General features: G+C 43.8%; 2 protein-coding genes across 2 annotated transcripts; one reads left to right on the top strand and one right to left on the bottom strand.

The window, feature by feature from the left end:
- Window positions 1-415: 415 nt before the first annotated feature.
- ppp2r2ca (protein phosphatase 2, regulatory subunit B, gamma a) lies at window positions 416-8,304 on the top strand. Its single transcript, XM_028975201.1, has 9 exons — window positions 416-1,389; window positions 2,224-2,321; window positions 2,660-2,834; window positions 2,910-3,022; window positions 3,609-3,786; window positions 4,750-4,914; window positions 5,007-5,176; window positions 5,500-5,591; window positions 6,503-8,304. Exons 1-9 carry the CDS (start codon window positions 1,326-1,328, stop codon window positions 6,792-6,794), a joined length of 1,347 nt encoding a protein of 448 aa, XP_028831034.1. The 5' UTR covers window positions 416-1,325; the 3' UTR covers window positions 6,795-8,304.
- wfs1a (Wolfram syndrome 1a (wolframin)) lies at window positions 8,177-15,085 on the bottom strand. The gene is made up of 10 exons (XM_028975196.1): window positions 14,951-15,085; window positions 14,024-14,530; window positions 13,392-13,468; window positions 12,180-12,324; window positions 11,915-12,088; window positions 11,415-11,495; window positions 11,171-11,310; window positions 10,947-11,075; window positions 9,934-10,622; window positions 8,177-9,848 (listed from the first exon to the last, which is right to left on the bottom strand). Exons 2-10 carry the CDS (start codon window positions 14,517-14,519, stop codon window positions 8,660-8,662), a joined length of 3,120 nt encoding a protein of 1,039 aa, XP_028831029.1. The 5' UTR covers window positions 14,520-14,530; window positions 14,951-15,085; the 3' UTR covers window positions 8,177-8,659.
- Between the last annotated feature and the right edge of the window lie 29 nt (window positions 15,086-15,114).

The following is a 15,114-nucleotide window of genomic DNA, read 5'->3' as shown; positions in this document are numbered from 1 at the left end:
CAAATGCTCCTGACATATTTACACAGAAGCAGCATTCATATTCACTCGAAAATTACACTGAAAACCAATAATAAAATCATCATACATTCGTCTGTGGAAGTCTAATAGGTTTTTGAGAATATATAGCAGACACTAATCTTTAGTAGATTATATTTTGAATGCATTCATATTTTTAAACATTAATGTAGCCTAACATGAATCATGGTATCTTCATGTTTGCATTTAATTAATCCACTGAGCATTGAAATTTCTTTTAATTTAATTTGCCTTTTCATTCTCAACATTCCTCCATCTGCCCCTCCTGATTTCCCCTCATCCCCATCCCCCGTTTTCCCTCCATCCCCCAATCTCTCCTTCCCCCTCTTCTCCTCTCTTGTCTTCCTCTCTCATCCTTCTTATCACCTGCAGTGGGAGGAGCTGTTGGTGAGAGCTGCCTTCCGATTGGCCAATCAGGGAGGAGGCTGCCATGACACCGTGCTGCTGCGCAGAAGCACCGCAGCAGCAACAGTCCAGAAAGACGAGCTGGCAGCATCCTCTCGCTCTCTCTCTACCTCTTTCTCTCTCTCTCTCACTCTCTCTCTTTTTCTCCCTCTGTCTCTCTCCCTCTCTCCCTCTTTCCATCCCTCCCCCCTCCTTTTCCATCATTCTATCTGTCCCTTACCCTCACGCACCCACACGCACGCACGCATGCACACGCTCATACACTGCAGCAGAAAGCCATCGGACACGCACCGAGACTGGAAGGTGGGGATCAGGCCTTGGGATTCAGCCTCTCCCTCCTTGTCGTTCTCATTCTTCCCGTTGCTTCTGAAGAGAGCCGCATCCCTGTCTCCTCCGCTCTCCTTCAAGGACTACCGCACTCATCGAGCATCTCCTGTTTCTGCTAGCTGAGTTGGAACTGCTGCCACAGCAAAGGATATTTGAGCGCATGCACATACCTTCACTTGAAGGCCTGCTAGCTCTGCTAGTATTGTGCATGTGGGGCTGTGTGCGAGAGTCAAGGAGCATCTAAGCGTTAAGCAGCCTCTTTTTTGGGCAACCACTCGTGTGGATTTAAAAAAAAAATTATTAACATTTTTTTCAAGTATTTTTGGATAAATTTTTGGGGGCTTTTTTCCTCTAGGGTGTGGTGTTCTCTCTTTTTGCCACATACCTCTACTCCTTGTTTCTCATCTTTGGCTGGCCTCTCCTATCCCAGGATGCTGTGCACAAGGTCCTTTCACTAGGCTGCCACAGCAGTATGGGCGGAGTTCCGGGGGGGCGAGACAGCTTGGATTGGACGGCTCACCTCCGGACGGGCGCGCTTGGGCACCCCGCCGCTTCCGATGGGTGAGGACGGTGAGAGCCCCAAAATCAACCACAGCTTCCTCCGAGACTACGTCACAGAAGGTAGGCCAGGCCCCTGCCGCCACCCTGAAAACTCCACGAAAAGGAATTCTGTTAAATATATTAACTCTGGAAATGTCCTGTTCTGGGCAGACAGCCGTTTGGTTTTAATGTGGTTAAATGTAATGATTGTGACATTCAGAGGGGGAGAAATTACAGGGTAAACCAGAATAAATGAGTGGAGGGTGCATGTGTCCTAACTGAAGGAAGAGTCACTGCAAATCAATACAAACTTGTATTGCGAAGGATCACTTTCACCCTACGATGAAACACGATCATTCCCCTTTCTACAGGTCATGGGTATCACTGAATGGTTGATGAATTCAGAAATGTTCATGTGATAGGAGCTTCAGTCAAAAGATCTCCATCTATTTGATGATCTATTTGGGGCCGTTGTTTCGGCCCTTTATATGAAAATAGCACAAAATGCTATTCCTTTCATTTGCCACCTGTATGTGAAGGCAGGTTCATAAAGTCAGCCCGACTGTGTGGAAAGGGCTTATGCAGTCTAAATAAAGAGAAATGATGAGTGTAATATTTTAGGAAACCATTCCCTGATCCAGAGAAAACCAGACACCAGTGCTACCAAATTGGTTTTCTATTTACAGAAATCTTATCCTCAGCAAGTCAGACCGTGAAATGTCCTTCTTAAATTGTCCTTAAACGTCCTTCTTAATTCTTTTGTATCAGTATGACATTCTTTGACGCATGGTTGTCCTCCCCAGTGTGCATTCAATGATATGATGATGAATTGGCTATTGCTGTGTGATTGGAATTCGTCTGTATCCACTCTCCATTTTCACACTCTGACTCTACATTTTTGGTCCTTGTCTCCAGCTGATGTCATTTCAACGGTCGAGTTTAACCACACAGGGGATCTGTTGGCAACGGGGGACAAGGGGGGGCGAGTGGTCATCTTCCAGAGAGAGTCTGAGGTGGGCTGTGCTCATCTAGGTCACATAATGGAGAAGGTGATGGTCTGGGCAATGATATTAGCAGACCCAGACTAGGTCACAGACAAGCTGGTCAATAATAAGTCAATAATATTATGACTATGGAATTATTTTTTTCATCTTTAAGTTCTGTTGAATAATTTTAGATTTGAGTTTTGATTTGTGTGCTTCTTAAAAAAAATTGAAAGGCTTGTATGAGTAATTCATTTAATACTTTTTTTTAATTGCCACATTTTTGTGTATATAAATATTTACAAGCTGTATGATGAACAGTTGTGTGATAGTAAAAATAATAAAGATTCTCTTTCATCTCTTGACAGTCTAAAGGAGAAACCGATGAACTAGGAGAATCAGGAGAGTATAATGTATACAGCACGTTCCAAAGCCATGAGCCAGACTTTGACTACCTGAAGAGCCTGGAGATTGAGGAGAAGATCAACAAGATCCGCTGGCTCCCTCAGCAGAATGCTGCCCATTTTCTTCTCTCCACCAATGGTACAACACCCCCTCAACTACACGCATACTATAGACTGTCATTTATGAAGCTAAAATACTGTGTTACCCTTTCAGATAAAACCATTAAGCTATGGAAAGTCAGCGAGCGAGACAAAAGACCAGAAGGATACAACCTGAAGGATGAGGAAGGGAGGCTGAAAGATTTCTCTACTGTGACCTCATTACAGGTTACGATTTATGCACTTAACATTTTAGTTATGTGTTGGACTTGGATTCAAAACAGTCATTTTTTAATCTTCATATTTCTTTATACCTCTATAAGACTCTACATGCATTATTATTGTATTCCCCGCCACCAGGGATTTTAGACTGATGGTACATGTAGTCCTGGCCCTAATTCAAAACATTTATATTGCTCTGGATGAGGTTATCTTAATTTACACAAATCTAAATGTAAATATTGAAGGAATTGCACTGGGAAATTATGGATCAGTAAAATAGTTAATTGACACACAATAATGTGTTGAGGGTTGAATTATTTATTGCAAATAATAATAATCTATTTAGCTGACTATTATAGTTTTGAAATTTGAAGCTTGAATATGAAAGTACTGCCAACAGAATTTACCAGATGCAACTATCAATCATTAGTTACAGGGACAGTCCCTGTGGAGACTTTCACAGTTAAGTGTCTTGCCCAGGGACACAATGGTTGTGAGTAGGGTTAGAACCTATTAATTTGTGTTCATGTGTGAGTGTGTCATTCACTAGGCTACTGTCACACTACCAGCCTTGTTGTCCCGCCCTTCCTAGGTTCCCATTCTGAAACCCACTGACCTGATGGTGGAGGTGCGGCCCAGGCGTGTCTTCGCAAATGGCCACACCTACCATGTGAACTCCATCTCCGTCAACAGTGATGGCGAGACCTACTTGTCTGCAGATGACCTCAGGATCAACGTGTGGCACCTGGGAATCACAGACCGCAGTTTCAGTATCTTTAATTTGTACCCCACAGACATTCACTCATTCAGACTTCCACTGCCAACCCATGCACATCATGTATATGTGTGCATTTACGTGTATTCACCTCTTTCAGTGAAATGTGTGTATTTGTCCCCATTGTACATCCGATGTTCAGACCTCTCTCAACTGTGTTGAATATTCGGTGCAACCTGAATGTCTGGAATGAGGGCAGTCGGTGTGTGTGGTAGTCTCTGCTGCAGTTTCTCTTTTAACAGTGTGCTGACCTAGAAATGAGACAAACATCTGTGAATAAATAATTCACAAAGGGAACATTCTCCTCACTCACGACAAAACTGTACTGCTTTGAGAAAGTGTATATACAGGGGCAGGGATTTGCCTAGCGGGCATGGAAACGGACCCATAATCGGAAGGTTGCCAGTTCAAATCCCGAACCGCTACCACTGAACAAAGCACCGTCCCCACACGCTGCTCCCCGGGCGCCTGTCATGGCTGCCCACTGCTCACTCAGGGTGATGGTTAAAAGCAGAGGAAACGTTTTGTCGTGTCACCGTGTGCTGCGATGCAGTGTTTCACAATGACAATAACTTCACTTTCACTTCATATATGTGAGACCATGTTGAGGGGTCATCATGTATTAAATAATTGTCCACAGCAAATGCATCAGATAAAAAGAAAAACTGTCAAATTAGATTGAAATAAAATATTTGCCAATCACAAAAGCACTTAAGTATATCTTGTTGCTAGAGCAAAATTTTTGGGTGAAAATTACTTCTTAAAAACATGTGTATTTCTGTTCAACCGCATCACCACTGACCATGCTGGTTGAACGCTCAGTCACTGTGTGATGAACGGCTTGCAAATCTGGGTGTCAGATAGGTCAGAAAGTAAGATCTGCCATCAGTCCAGTCTGTACCCTGGTGATTCCTTCCATCCTTTGGGCCTAGTCTTTTCCTTAAACCTCTACCGACAGATATTGTTGATATAAAGCCTGCCAATATGGAGGACCTGACGGAGGTGATCACTGCAGCTGAGTTCCACCCACAGCACTGCCACATGTTCGTCTACAGTAGCAGCAAGGGAACCATCCGGCTGTGTGACATGCGGGAATCGGCACTCTGTGACAAACACTCCAAAAGTGAGCACACTTTTATGGCTTGTGGAAATCTAGCTGTGTTGACATTGATATGGCCATGTTCTTATAGTGCTGATGAAAACTTTTCTGGCCAGTCTTTGAGGAACCAGAAGACCCTGGCAATCGCTCCTTTTTCTCTGAGATCATATCCTCGGTCTCAGATGTGAAGTTCAGCCACAGCGGCCGCTACTTGCTCACCCGAGACTACCTTACGGTCAAGGTGTGGGACCTTCACATGGAAAAGGGCCCCGTAGAAACATACCAGGTATGCATAATAAATAGAGTTGCTCCCATAATTCTCCCATAATGTGTGTTCTGTGGCCATGCAGTACCCTTTAGAAACATTTGCATTGTGCCTCACATCCCAACTTGTGCATGATTAGTGAGATGTGAGCCTGATGTGAATGCCATTAATAATTGTGTACAATATTTTACAAAAAAGTCATGTGGTCAGTGTTAATATGAATAAGTTAAAATAGATTCAGAGAAATGTTTTAAACCTAACTGGAACAAGTCAGCAGTTGTGCGTTTTGTAACTAAGGCCCAAAACTGACTAGAACTTCACCGTTGTGTCCTTTCATACGCCAGGTTCATGAGTATCTGCGGAGTAAACTCTGTTCCTTATATGAGAATGACTGCATCTTTGACAAGTTTGAGTGTGTGTGGAACAGTACTGACAGGTAAGTGCTCTCTCTGTCGATGGCTTTTCATCTTGAATAGGGGTACAGTAGTGGTCCCTTTCTGTTCCCTATTAAACAATCCTGCAACACCAGATCCAACAGAAGGTCTCATTTTGAAAGCCAGATGATACGCAGATGTAAACAGAGAGTGGAGTAACAAGGATTTCTTTTATTAAAGTGCTCCAGCGCAGTATATACTTGTCTCACTGTGACTCACTGTGTTGTGTGTTTCACGTTGTCTCGAGTACCTTTTTTCTGAGCCTAAATTTGAATATTCACAGCATCTCCATTCTCCATTGTAGGGGATATATAGTGTTATAGCACTTTGGACATGTTCAGGAATTTTAGATTCACTTGTATTCATTAGCCATTCAGCATTATCTCTGATGGCTCTTAGTTTTGTAACTCAAAATCTATAGAAGCTGAATGAAAAATGCTGGTGTATTCCTCTTGTAAGTCTCTTTGGATAAAAGCATCTGCTAAGTAAAGTAAAGTAATCAGATCAGTTTTGTATGCAATTTGGTGCATTTGTGGATGACTGTAGGGTTGAAACAATCCGGTACCAGGCAACACTGCTGGCACTATGTTGCGTTGTATTCCCAATTTAAAGATTGTTTATAAAATCATTATTAAGAAATAATTACAAATAAAAAGGGTAGTTAGTCAAGCGCAACTAATGAGCTTTTATCTGTTTATTTCTGTAAATTATACTAGATTTGACAAGCCCCATGTGCTACGTCTATCATAGCACTTTTGAAAGGGCCCTATTTTTTCTTCTTATAAATGGCATTCTCTCTTCTTCCGTTACCTTTCCATTAGAACTTTCATCTGAACCCCTTCTACTCCCTCTCTCTATACTCTCCAATTTCACACGTTTTCATGAATGCTCTTTGGTGCATTTTTTCCCACAGTGTGATCATGACGGGCGCCTACAACAGCTTCTTCCGCATGTTCGACCGTGAAACTGGTCGAGGTGTGACGCTCGAGGCGTGGCGTGAAAGCAGTAAGCCGCGGGCGGTCCTGCGCACGCGCCGCGTCTACACCGGCGGCCGCCGTCGCCGTGGAGACGTGGGCGTGGATAGTCTGGACTTCACTAAGAAGATCTTGCACATGGCTTGGCACCCAAACGAGAACATCATTGCCATTGCCGCCACCAACAACCTCTACATCTTTCAGGATCGCGTGAGCCCAGAGGCGCAGTGATCAGAGGACCTGGTCTGGGCCTGAATACATGCAAAAAGAGGCAGGCCTACATTTTGTACATTTTGTTTCTCACTTTTCAGCTATACAATGCATTAGGTTTTATTGAGTACACATGCCCTCTCTCTGAGAACACTACTACAGGAATCCAAACTGGCCAGACCTGACTGGACAGGCTGCAAAATACTGAACAAATAGTGGATTTCGCTGGAATGTGTTTGTTTGTGTGACCGTGATAGCTGTCAGTAAGATTTGATTAAAGAGTTGAAGATTTGAATTAAGGGACAGCCCAGCCCTCAACAACTGGATCGTTGTACGTTCTTCAGGACAGTGTTTGTGAAAAGCTACCTGTGGTTGACTGACAGCAATGCTGACGAAACTGGCCGCCTTGTCTCGGGACTGACAGTCTGTGGAGAGCATCTACATCTTTTTTTTTTTTTTTTAATTTTGGGCTGCTTCTGGGAAACACTCCAAGATGGAAGTCCTGATTACCAAACCCTGCAGTCTTCCTACTGTGTGCTTCCCAAATTTACCCACGATGCATATCTGCCTTGCTTCAGTTGGAATAACCAAGTGTTCTCCACATGCGCCTGCACTGTTCAGACTACATCACTTCCAGACACAGAGTTTTGGTTAGAATTCCGGCATCTGCTGTTGTGGTCTGAAACGGCTCTCTCTCACAGGCTGCTTTTTCTGGAACATCACGTTTGGTGCAGAATTTGTCACTATGTACTTGAGCTGTGTCAATATGTTTTTTGAATGGTCAGTTTATGTCACCTATTTGAAGGTACAGTGGTGTTTGGACAATGACATCTTCTGTCAAAAGAAGATCTGGGGTGGGAAAAGTTTTTTTTTCCATCAGGCGATGAGCTGCCTTTCAGTTTAATATATTGCTGAATGAATGTATATGTTCATTATGGGTTTTATTTTTCTCTTTGCGGTCTATTTTTCCATTTTTTTATATTCTATTTAATGATTTTTATTCAAATATTCTTTTCATACTGTTTTACTGTGTTATTCCATACTGTTTATTCATCTATATCATGCCGCTTGGTTTTTCTTTATGATGTATCTCACTCTCACTTTCTCTCTTCCATTTTGGAGCGTTGACATTGCTACATTATAGGTTTCACATCACATCCTGGCTACATCTGGAGAACGAATCTCTCCATCCAAAATGGGGGGCCCGTCGAAACAGCACACACATTGCACCATCGTAATTCTGGCTCGCCAGTTGCCATGGCGACAGGCCTTCTGCCGTCATGGCCACTCCAGAGTACTCTCCACTCAGACATTTGGAGTAATCACATGCACCAGATAATAATGACCAGGGAAAAGATTTTCTTCCTTCCTCCCGTGTTCACTCATTCACACACACAAAAGCATGTTTACCATTAACCAATGTTACTAGTGTGTAATATTTATGATGCCTACGAAGTACTATAATGACACTTAATGGAACTCAAATGAGGCAAATGAAGGAATGTGCATAAATAATATAATCAGAATTGAACAACTGAGCAGTCATGAGTGTTTACTTCTTCTTGTTCATACTGGTTCCATAATGTAATAGTAAATTTAATTATTGTGTGTACAAGTATGAAGATAAAACTTCCCAGCACGCTATTCCTTGACATCATATACTTTGCACAACTCATGTATTACCCAAGCATTTCATAGTTTCGATTCTGAAAAGGCACTGAAATTTAAAAATACTGTGTGCCAGTGCAATTAAGGTATCAGAATAGCAGCCCTGTCTCTGTCTGTTTACTTGTCTATGTGGTTTAAGGTAATCCAGATACATCCTTTGCACCTTAATTGAAACCTTGTCTACACCTTTTATGTATAATATTGTCACACTATTGTAATCACACACGGATGCTGGCAGAAAGAAAGGGTGAGAAGAAGAAGTCAAAAGCAAACTTCATGGCACGCTGAGTTGTCTGTCGCCAGTTACGCTCAATCTTCACCTGCCGTCCCTCAGGCAACAAGGAGGACTTGCAGTCTAGACAGTGAATGGCCTTCAGTTCAAACGCTGGCAGCTTGGTGCCAAGACGGCCTTCTAGCTTGGTGCTGAACTCTACCATGCTCCCAGAGTCTATGTTCAGCAGAACCTGTCGGAACTCATGGCTGGCCCTCAGGACAACGTCGTACGCTGGGTCATCAACGGGGCTGGGGGACAGGTCCAAGGGCATTCCCACTGTCACCTCGAAGCGGTAGCTGTCAAAGCGTTTGACGTGACACTGGTGCTTGGCCAGTGCCTTGAGGTGGCACAGCTCTTCCTCTTCGCGCTGACGCAAGAGGAGGTCTGGGGAAGCTTCGGTTGGCCTGGGGTTTCCATCAGACACGTTGACACCAGGTGCTGTGACATTGTGTGGCTCACACTTAGGGTAGGCCTCACCATAAAGACATCTCATCCAGTCACCCATGAAGACAGGCAGCAAGTTGATGACCGACTGAGCACCGTTCTCTGTCTCCGCCACACGTACGTGGCGAAAGCGACCTGTCCACGTCACCCGGTGCCCTTCCAAGTGGCTGCAGAAGATCTGAGCCTGCGCCATGCCTCGCCGTTGCCAGGCCGGTGGTCCGCACACCTGGCCATACTGGCTCCAGGTCATGGTTGAGTTGTACACCTTGAGATCCTCTGTATTGTAGACATAGACACTGCAGAGCAAAATGACAGTGCAGATGCAGATGAGGATGAGCTTTACGGGCCCACGGTGCGTGATGGAACGCAAGACGTCCAGAATAGAGAGGCTGAAGCGTGTCCAGAGCCGTAGGGTGACGGGGACCGCACACACAGCTAGAGTCACCAGCATCTTGGTCAGCTCTAGCTCCAGGAACCATTTGGCCATCTGGATGAGCATCATTACCATCAGACCCACTGCCAAAACAGGCAAGGCAAAAAGAAGGAGGAAATACGCCACGCAGGTACGCAGAAGACCAACACACGTGGAGTGCTGCAGGAGCACGACGGAGAACTCCCACCACATGAAGCAGACCAGGTACGGGATCAGCACGCAGTAAGTCCCCCTGAAACCTCGCACCCTTGCCATTCTAAGATAGGAAGAAAAGTAAAAAAGCAGACATGTCAGTATTGCTGATTCGTGCATCTGCGTTAATGCATTTCTCTCCTACCCACCTGAAGAACAGATAGAACAGGTACATATACAGCAGACAGGGCAGGCTGAGCTTCAGCACTACCCAGTTGCCCAGGGGCACCGCGCTGAACGTCTTGCCTAGCATGCGCAACATGACCATTCTATCCGGCAGCCGGTTTGCGAGCAGGAAGACGGACGAGGCCACCTCAGTAATAAGGGCCCATTGCGCGTAGGCTGCCGCTGTCGGGCTCAAGCTCATGTAGCTCAGAATGGTGAAGAAGATTGCAACAGTGGAGAGTTCAGAGCATGGGATCCAGCGCTTGTCAGCTACTGGGAAGGTGAATATGACGAAGAAGACGGAGATAATGAAATACAGGTACTGCTCCAGGTTGTTCCAGCCAAAGTTGTTTTCAGCCTGCTCCACATCCAGGCTTGGCTCAAACCTTGTGAGCAGGGTTGTGAGGGTGCTGAAGTTTTCCCAGCCCTTGCTTCTATGGAAGACACGCAAAGTGCATATACCCATGGCAATAAACGAAAGGTAGAAGATAAGCAGGGGGATGACAAAGGCAAACAAGTCTATGGTGAGGTTGCTGATGATGAAGAAGAATATGAGGGCGTTGACATGGTGCGTGGGGATGATGGTGCTCAGCCACTGGACACCGGCACGGGAAGCCCAGTCTACGAGGCGCTCTTTCATTTCAATGATAATGTGCAGAGGATACTGCAAGTCCTGAAGAAAGATAAAAAAGTAAGTGATCATATGAACAGTTCTGAGAAATCTCATATCCTTTAATGCCTCAATAACAACTGGAATTTGTGAAGACTTGTATTTTTTACATTACAGATTTTAAGGCATTTGGAATGCTGAGATTGAATAGAAATTGCAATCTGTATCTTTCTACTATGAAAGTTGACCTTCAAAATATGGAGTACACACACACATAAACATAAATACTTACATCATGTGTCATTGTGTGAATAAAAGGAATTGCAGTAAAAATTATATCATAATAGAAATTATAAATCTTACTGGAAAATTAACAAACTCATATACCAGGAAGTGGGCTTTAATATCCATGGCTCTCTTCATGGCACCACTGTGGCGTTTTGAGGCAAGTATCATCCCTGTCTGACCCCAACTGTGTCTTCTCTTCGACGTAGGAGGCACTCCATGCAATTTATCCTGAACAGAAGATATATTTGTTTTATGGTTCAAAGTTAAACAGCTGGAATGCTAAAAAGAAGCAGAATTTAGCACCTCTAGGTGAGCTAGTTTACCTTGTCACTTGGAACTGTACTGGAAGCACTCGTCCCCTGGGCTTTCTCTTCTCTGATCTCCAGAGCAGCGATCGGAACGATGCCCTGAGCATACTTTTTGGTAATTTCTACAAAATGGTCTAGATCAACATAACTGTCACCTATGGAGATACAGAGGTTTGTACCATACTAATAACTGCTTAATGAATAATGAGCTGTATAATTAAAGACACACTATGCCTTCCTTCTGCCCACACACACTTACATCCACAGCCCACCATGCTCTCCAAGACTTTCCTTTGTTTTTCGACTGAGGGGGGCTTTAAGCCCGGAGAAGCAGGGACACCTGTTGGTCAAGGGTGAATACAGCACAGTTGAGTACCCATCATCCACTGCAGCATAATTTCAAGTATCATTATAATTTGAGGGGTATTAATTATTGTGTGCTAGATAAATAAACAACCTTTCAGCATATTGGCATGCCTTTATGTCACTCTATTGTACGACAGCTGAGTTTTGCAAATGTTGTGTACAGCTTGTAGAAATTTGTGACTGGTCCCTTACAGTTCAGGGCTTACAGCCGATTATTGGTTGTCATGTGAATACACGATCAGTTGTTATTGATGCCCATCTCTCAGCAAGTTGTAGGATGGCCCTGAGTAACACTATAATCTCAGCATGATACTCACTTCTTTCAAAAGGTACATAGCACTACTAACAGAGTATATGATTGTAATCTCAGTACGAGACTGAAAAAGCACATACCTGACACTGCATTGACCTGGTTGACATTTTCCAGCATCTCTGACATGGCCAATTTCTTCTTCCCATCTGGATTAAGTTTCTGGTACATCATCATTGCAGCCCGCCGCACCGTTCTCTCAAACTTGGACTCCATAGAGAGTTTTCGCACCTCAGCTTCAGTCTCAGGTGTGATTCCTGCAAAAGCAAAATAAGATGAGTCTTCACTGGGGTTTAAGAAGATTCAGTTCAACACAGTTCCAAATGGAACAGAGCTCGCACCACACACCTTTTCTCTGGATCCAGCAGCGCTGCAGCATCTTGGCTGCATCTTTGCGGCCAAGCTTTGCTGCTTTCAGGAGCCACTGGACAGCAATCTCATTATTAGCATCTGCATCCTTCTCCTCGGCACATCTGAGGTAGTATTTACCAAGCTAAAAAAAACAGAGAATCGCATGGTCAGGCTCCTCGGTAGATCACCATTTCCTGGAGGATGAATGGGACCCAGAACACACATAAGACCAACAAATCTTCAAGAACTACAGCTTACGAATTATCATGGACCAGAATGAATTCAGAAATATATACAGCACTTGAATCCATGATTCGATTTCTGAACCCTCTGAAAGACCAACATGTACAGCCATGGCATTTCATACTCCTTGTCATATACGCTTTGAAAACAGAAGATACAACCAGTAAGATCTTCTCATGTAACTGTTTTCTAATATTAACAGTCAGCTCCTCTTTTCCCTCCTAACAGCTTGCTATCAAATTGGTTCTGACCTCTTTAATAACTCATTTCATTTACAACAGCTGACAGTGTATGTTCCTTGCCGCACTGATGTGTCAGAAAGGTTAAAGGAACATGATTATATCAGACTGTTTGGTTTTCTTGGCTTGAGGTTCCTCCTGATGCCAGGAAGACCCACCGTGACTCAGGATTTCAGGATCTGTGTGTCTCTACTCATGTGTTTGGCTATGTGTGTAGGAATGTGCCTCTGTGCTATGGTAAACGCATGCTGTGGGTGCGAGCACAGGAGGGTTATATCCAGCCGACAGGGTCATCTTCCAAGAAGCTGAAAATAAACACTCACAACTAGGACCATATGACACTGTCAACCAGTGCAGCCAGACAACTGCTAAACCATAAAAGCAGTGTTCAGCTAATACTATCATTATATGTGTAAGAATACATATATTTACATTTACATTTACGGCATTTATCAGACGCTCTTATCCAGAGCGACTTACAATCAGTAGTTACAGGGACAGTCCCCCCCTGGAGCAACTTAGGGTTAAGTGTCTTGCTCAAGGACACAATGGTAGTAAGTGGGATTTGAACCTGTGACTCTGTAGTCTTCTGGTTCATAGGCAAGTGTGTTACCCTCTAGGCTACTACCATCCTGTTATATATTTATGTATTAGAATATTTAAAACGTGTTTGGTCCGTTTGTGGAGCAGTGTGTGTGTGTGTCATTTGGCAAAAACATGTACTCACACATGACTGAGCCTTAGCATCTCCACTCCTGGCCATGTTCTCCAAAACCTCAATAGGAATGGCTGCCAAGTCCTCATCTACATTTAGAAAGTATACACTCACTTATAATATTCAGATCAGGTTCTTTTGACATTCATTTTTGTTGTTACAATTAACTGAGAAAAGAAATTAGTTGTTGCAGCACTCATTGCAGCAATTTCAAGTTGAATAGTGTATAATATATAAAATGGTATACCCAGGCAAATGTATGTTGGAAATTGAATGGCAAAATTAATATTTGAAATACCTCAACATGTTTACATGACAATGTGTGTGTCCCAGTACGCATTCCTATTTCACATATTTATTTTTCCATTTACCAGTAAAAGCATTAGTGTAGATTGCCAGTGAATTGATATTACACTATAAGTGAACTTTGACAGAACGCTTGGTTGTAAAATGAGAGCATGTGCGTGACAGTCTGCCCACAGACTATAAGGGCCATGTGCCACTATGTAATGCCATGCATAAAGGTTTCAAAAGTAATGTAGCGCTATATTCGTCATGGAAATATGAGGCTTGTCCATTGCCACAGTGCACTTTGTTCTAGCGTGTGATTATTAGAATTTTATAATAATGATAACACCCCTTACCTTCTTCCTGACAATCAAAAGACTCTGCCTCCTTCTTAATTTTCTCTTCAATAATTACCCTTCTAGCAAGGGCTGCAAAGCTCCGAGTGCGAGGGGGGGCGCCTTGACCTGCCATTCCGGTTGTGGATGAAGAGTCAGAGGTCAGCGTGTTGGTAGGAGTTGTATTTGTGCTTTGGGACTCTGTATTTATAGTTGGGGTGGATGCCGGAGTCGTTGAGGTGGAGGAAGACATGATAGGAGGTGCAGGGGAAGAATATGCTGCCTCAAGATTCTGCGGGGGTTTGCTGGAGGCATCGGTGCGGCCAGGACTGGTTGCTGCCATGACGGCGGAGGATGACGTGTCTCCGGTCAACGATGACTGACGATGACTCTTAGCGGCTGGCGCAGGTGGTGAAGCCGTTGGCTGAGACACATTCAGCGTAGGGTCTGCATCCACATGATCATGCGGCCCAGTTTCCGCTTTGACAGCGGAGGGGATTGGATGCCGGACATCCATGTCAATGTCTCCTATAGAAAACAGTTGGTCAAAATTGTTAAAATCTTGGGCTTGTTTCGCTGAGCTTATAATAAAAAGGTAAAACTTTTTATTATAAGTGTTCAGAATGGCTGTCCAGTCACCAGAATACAAAACCATTAAGAGAGACAACAATAGCGCAGTAGTTTCATAAATATGGCTCAAACAGAATGGTGCCAAGAATAAAACCACTGAAATAGATATCGTATATCATGGACAAACAATTTGAAAGCCATTTTTATGTCTTCTACTAAATCCCTAACGCAGAAATTTAAACTCAGTAACACATTAGAAACTACATCAATGTTATATACTGAAACATGCAGAAGCGACAGTAACTAGTAACTAGAATTACTTCTCAGAGTAAGCCGAATGGAAAGAAACTGTAAATGTGTCTGACCCGATACACTCACCACGTGCCCATTTTGACGCAGTTTACGTGAAAATGCAGTAAAATATTAATAAAAACCGTGGAGAAAAGTTGACGCCCCGCGGAACCGGAGCCGCGCTGGCGCTGGCGGCGCGACCTCGGCGCTCTTCTGCGTCCCGCTCGTCCCACACGCGCTCGTTTCAATTG

Source organism: Denticeps clupeoides, chromosome 4 (genome assembly GCF_900700375.1).
Source record: "Denticeps clupeoides chromosome 4, fDenClu1.1, whole genome shotgun sequence".
NCBI classification, from domain to species: Eukaryota; Metazoa; Chordata; class Actinopteri; order Clupeiformes; family Denticipitidae; genus Denticeps; species Denticeps clupeoides.
This window is presented reverse-complemented; position numbering and strand designations above follow the sequence as displayed.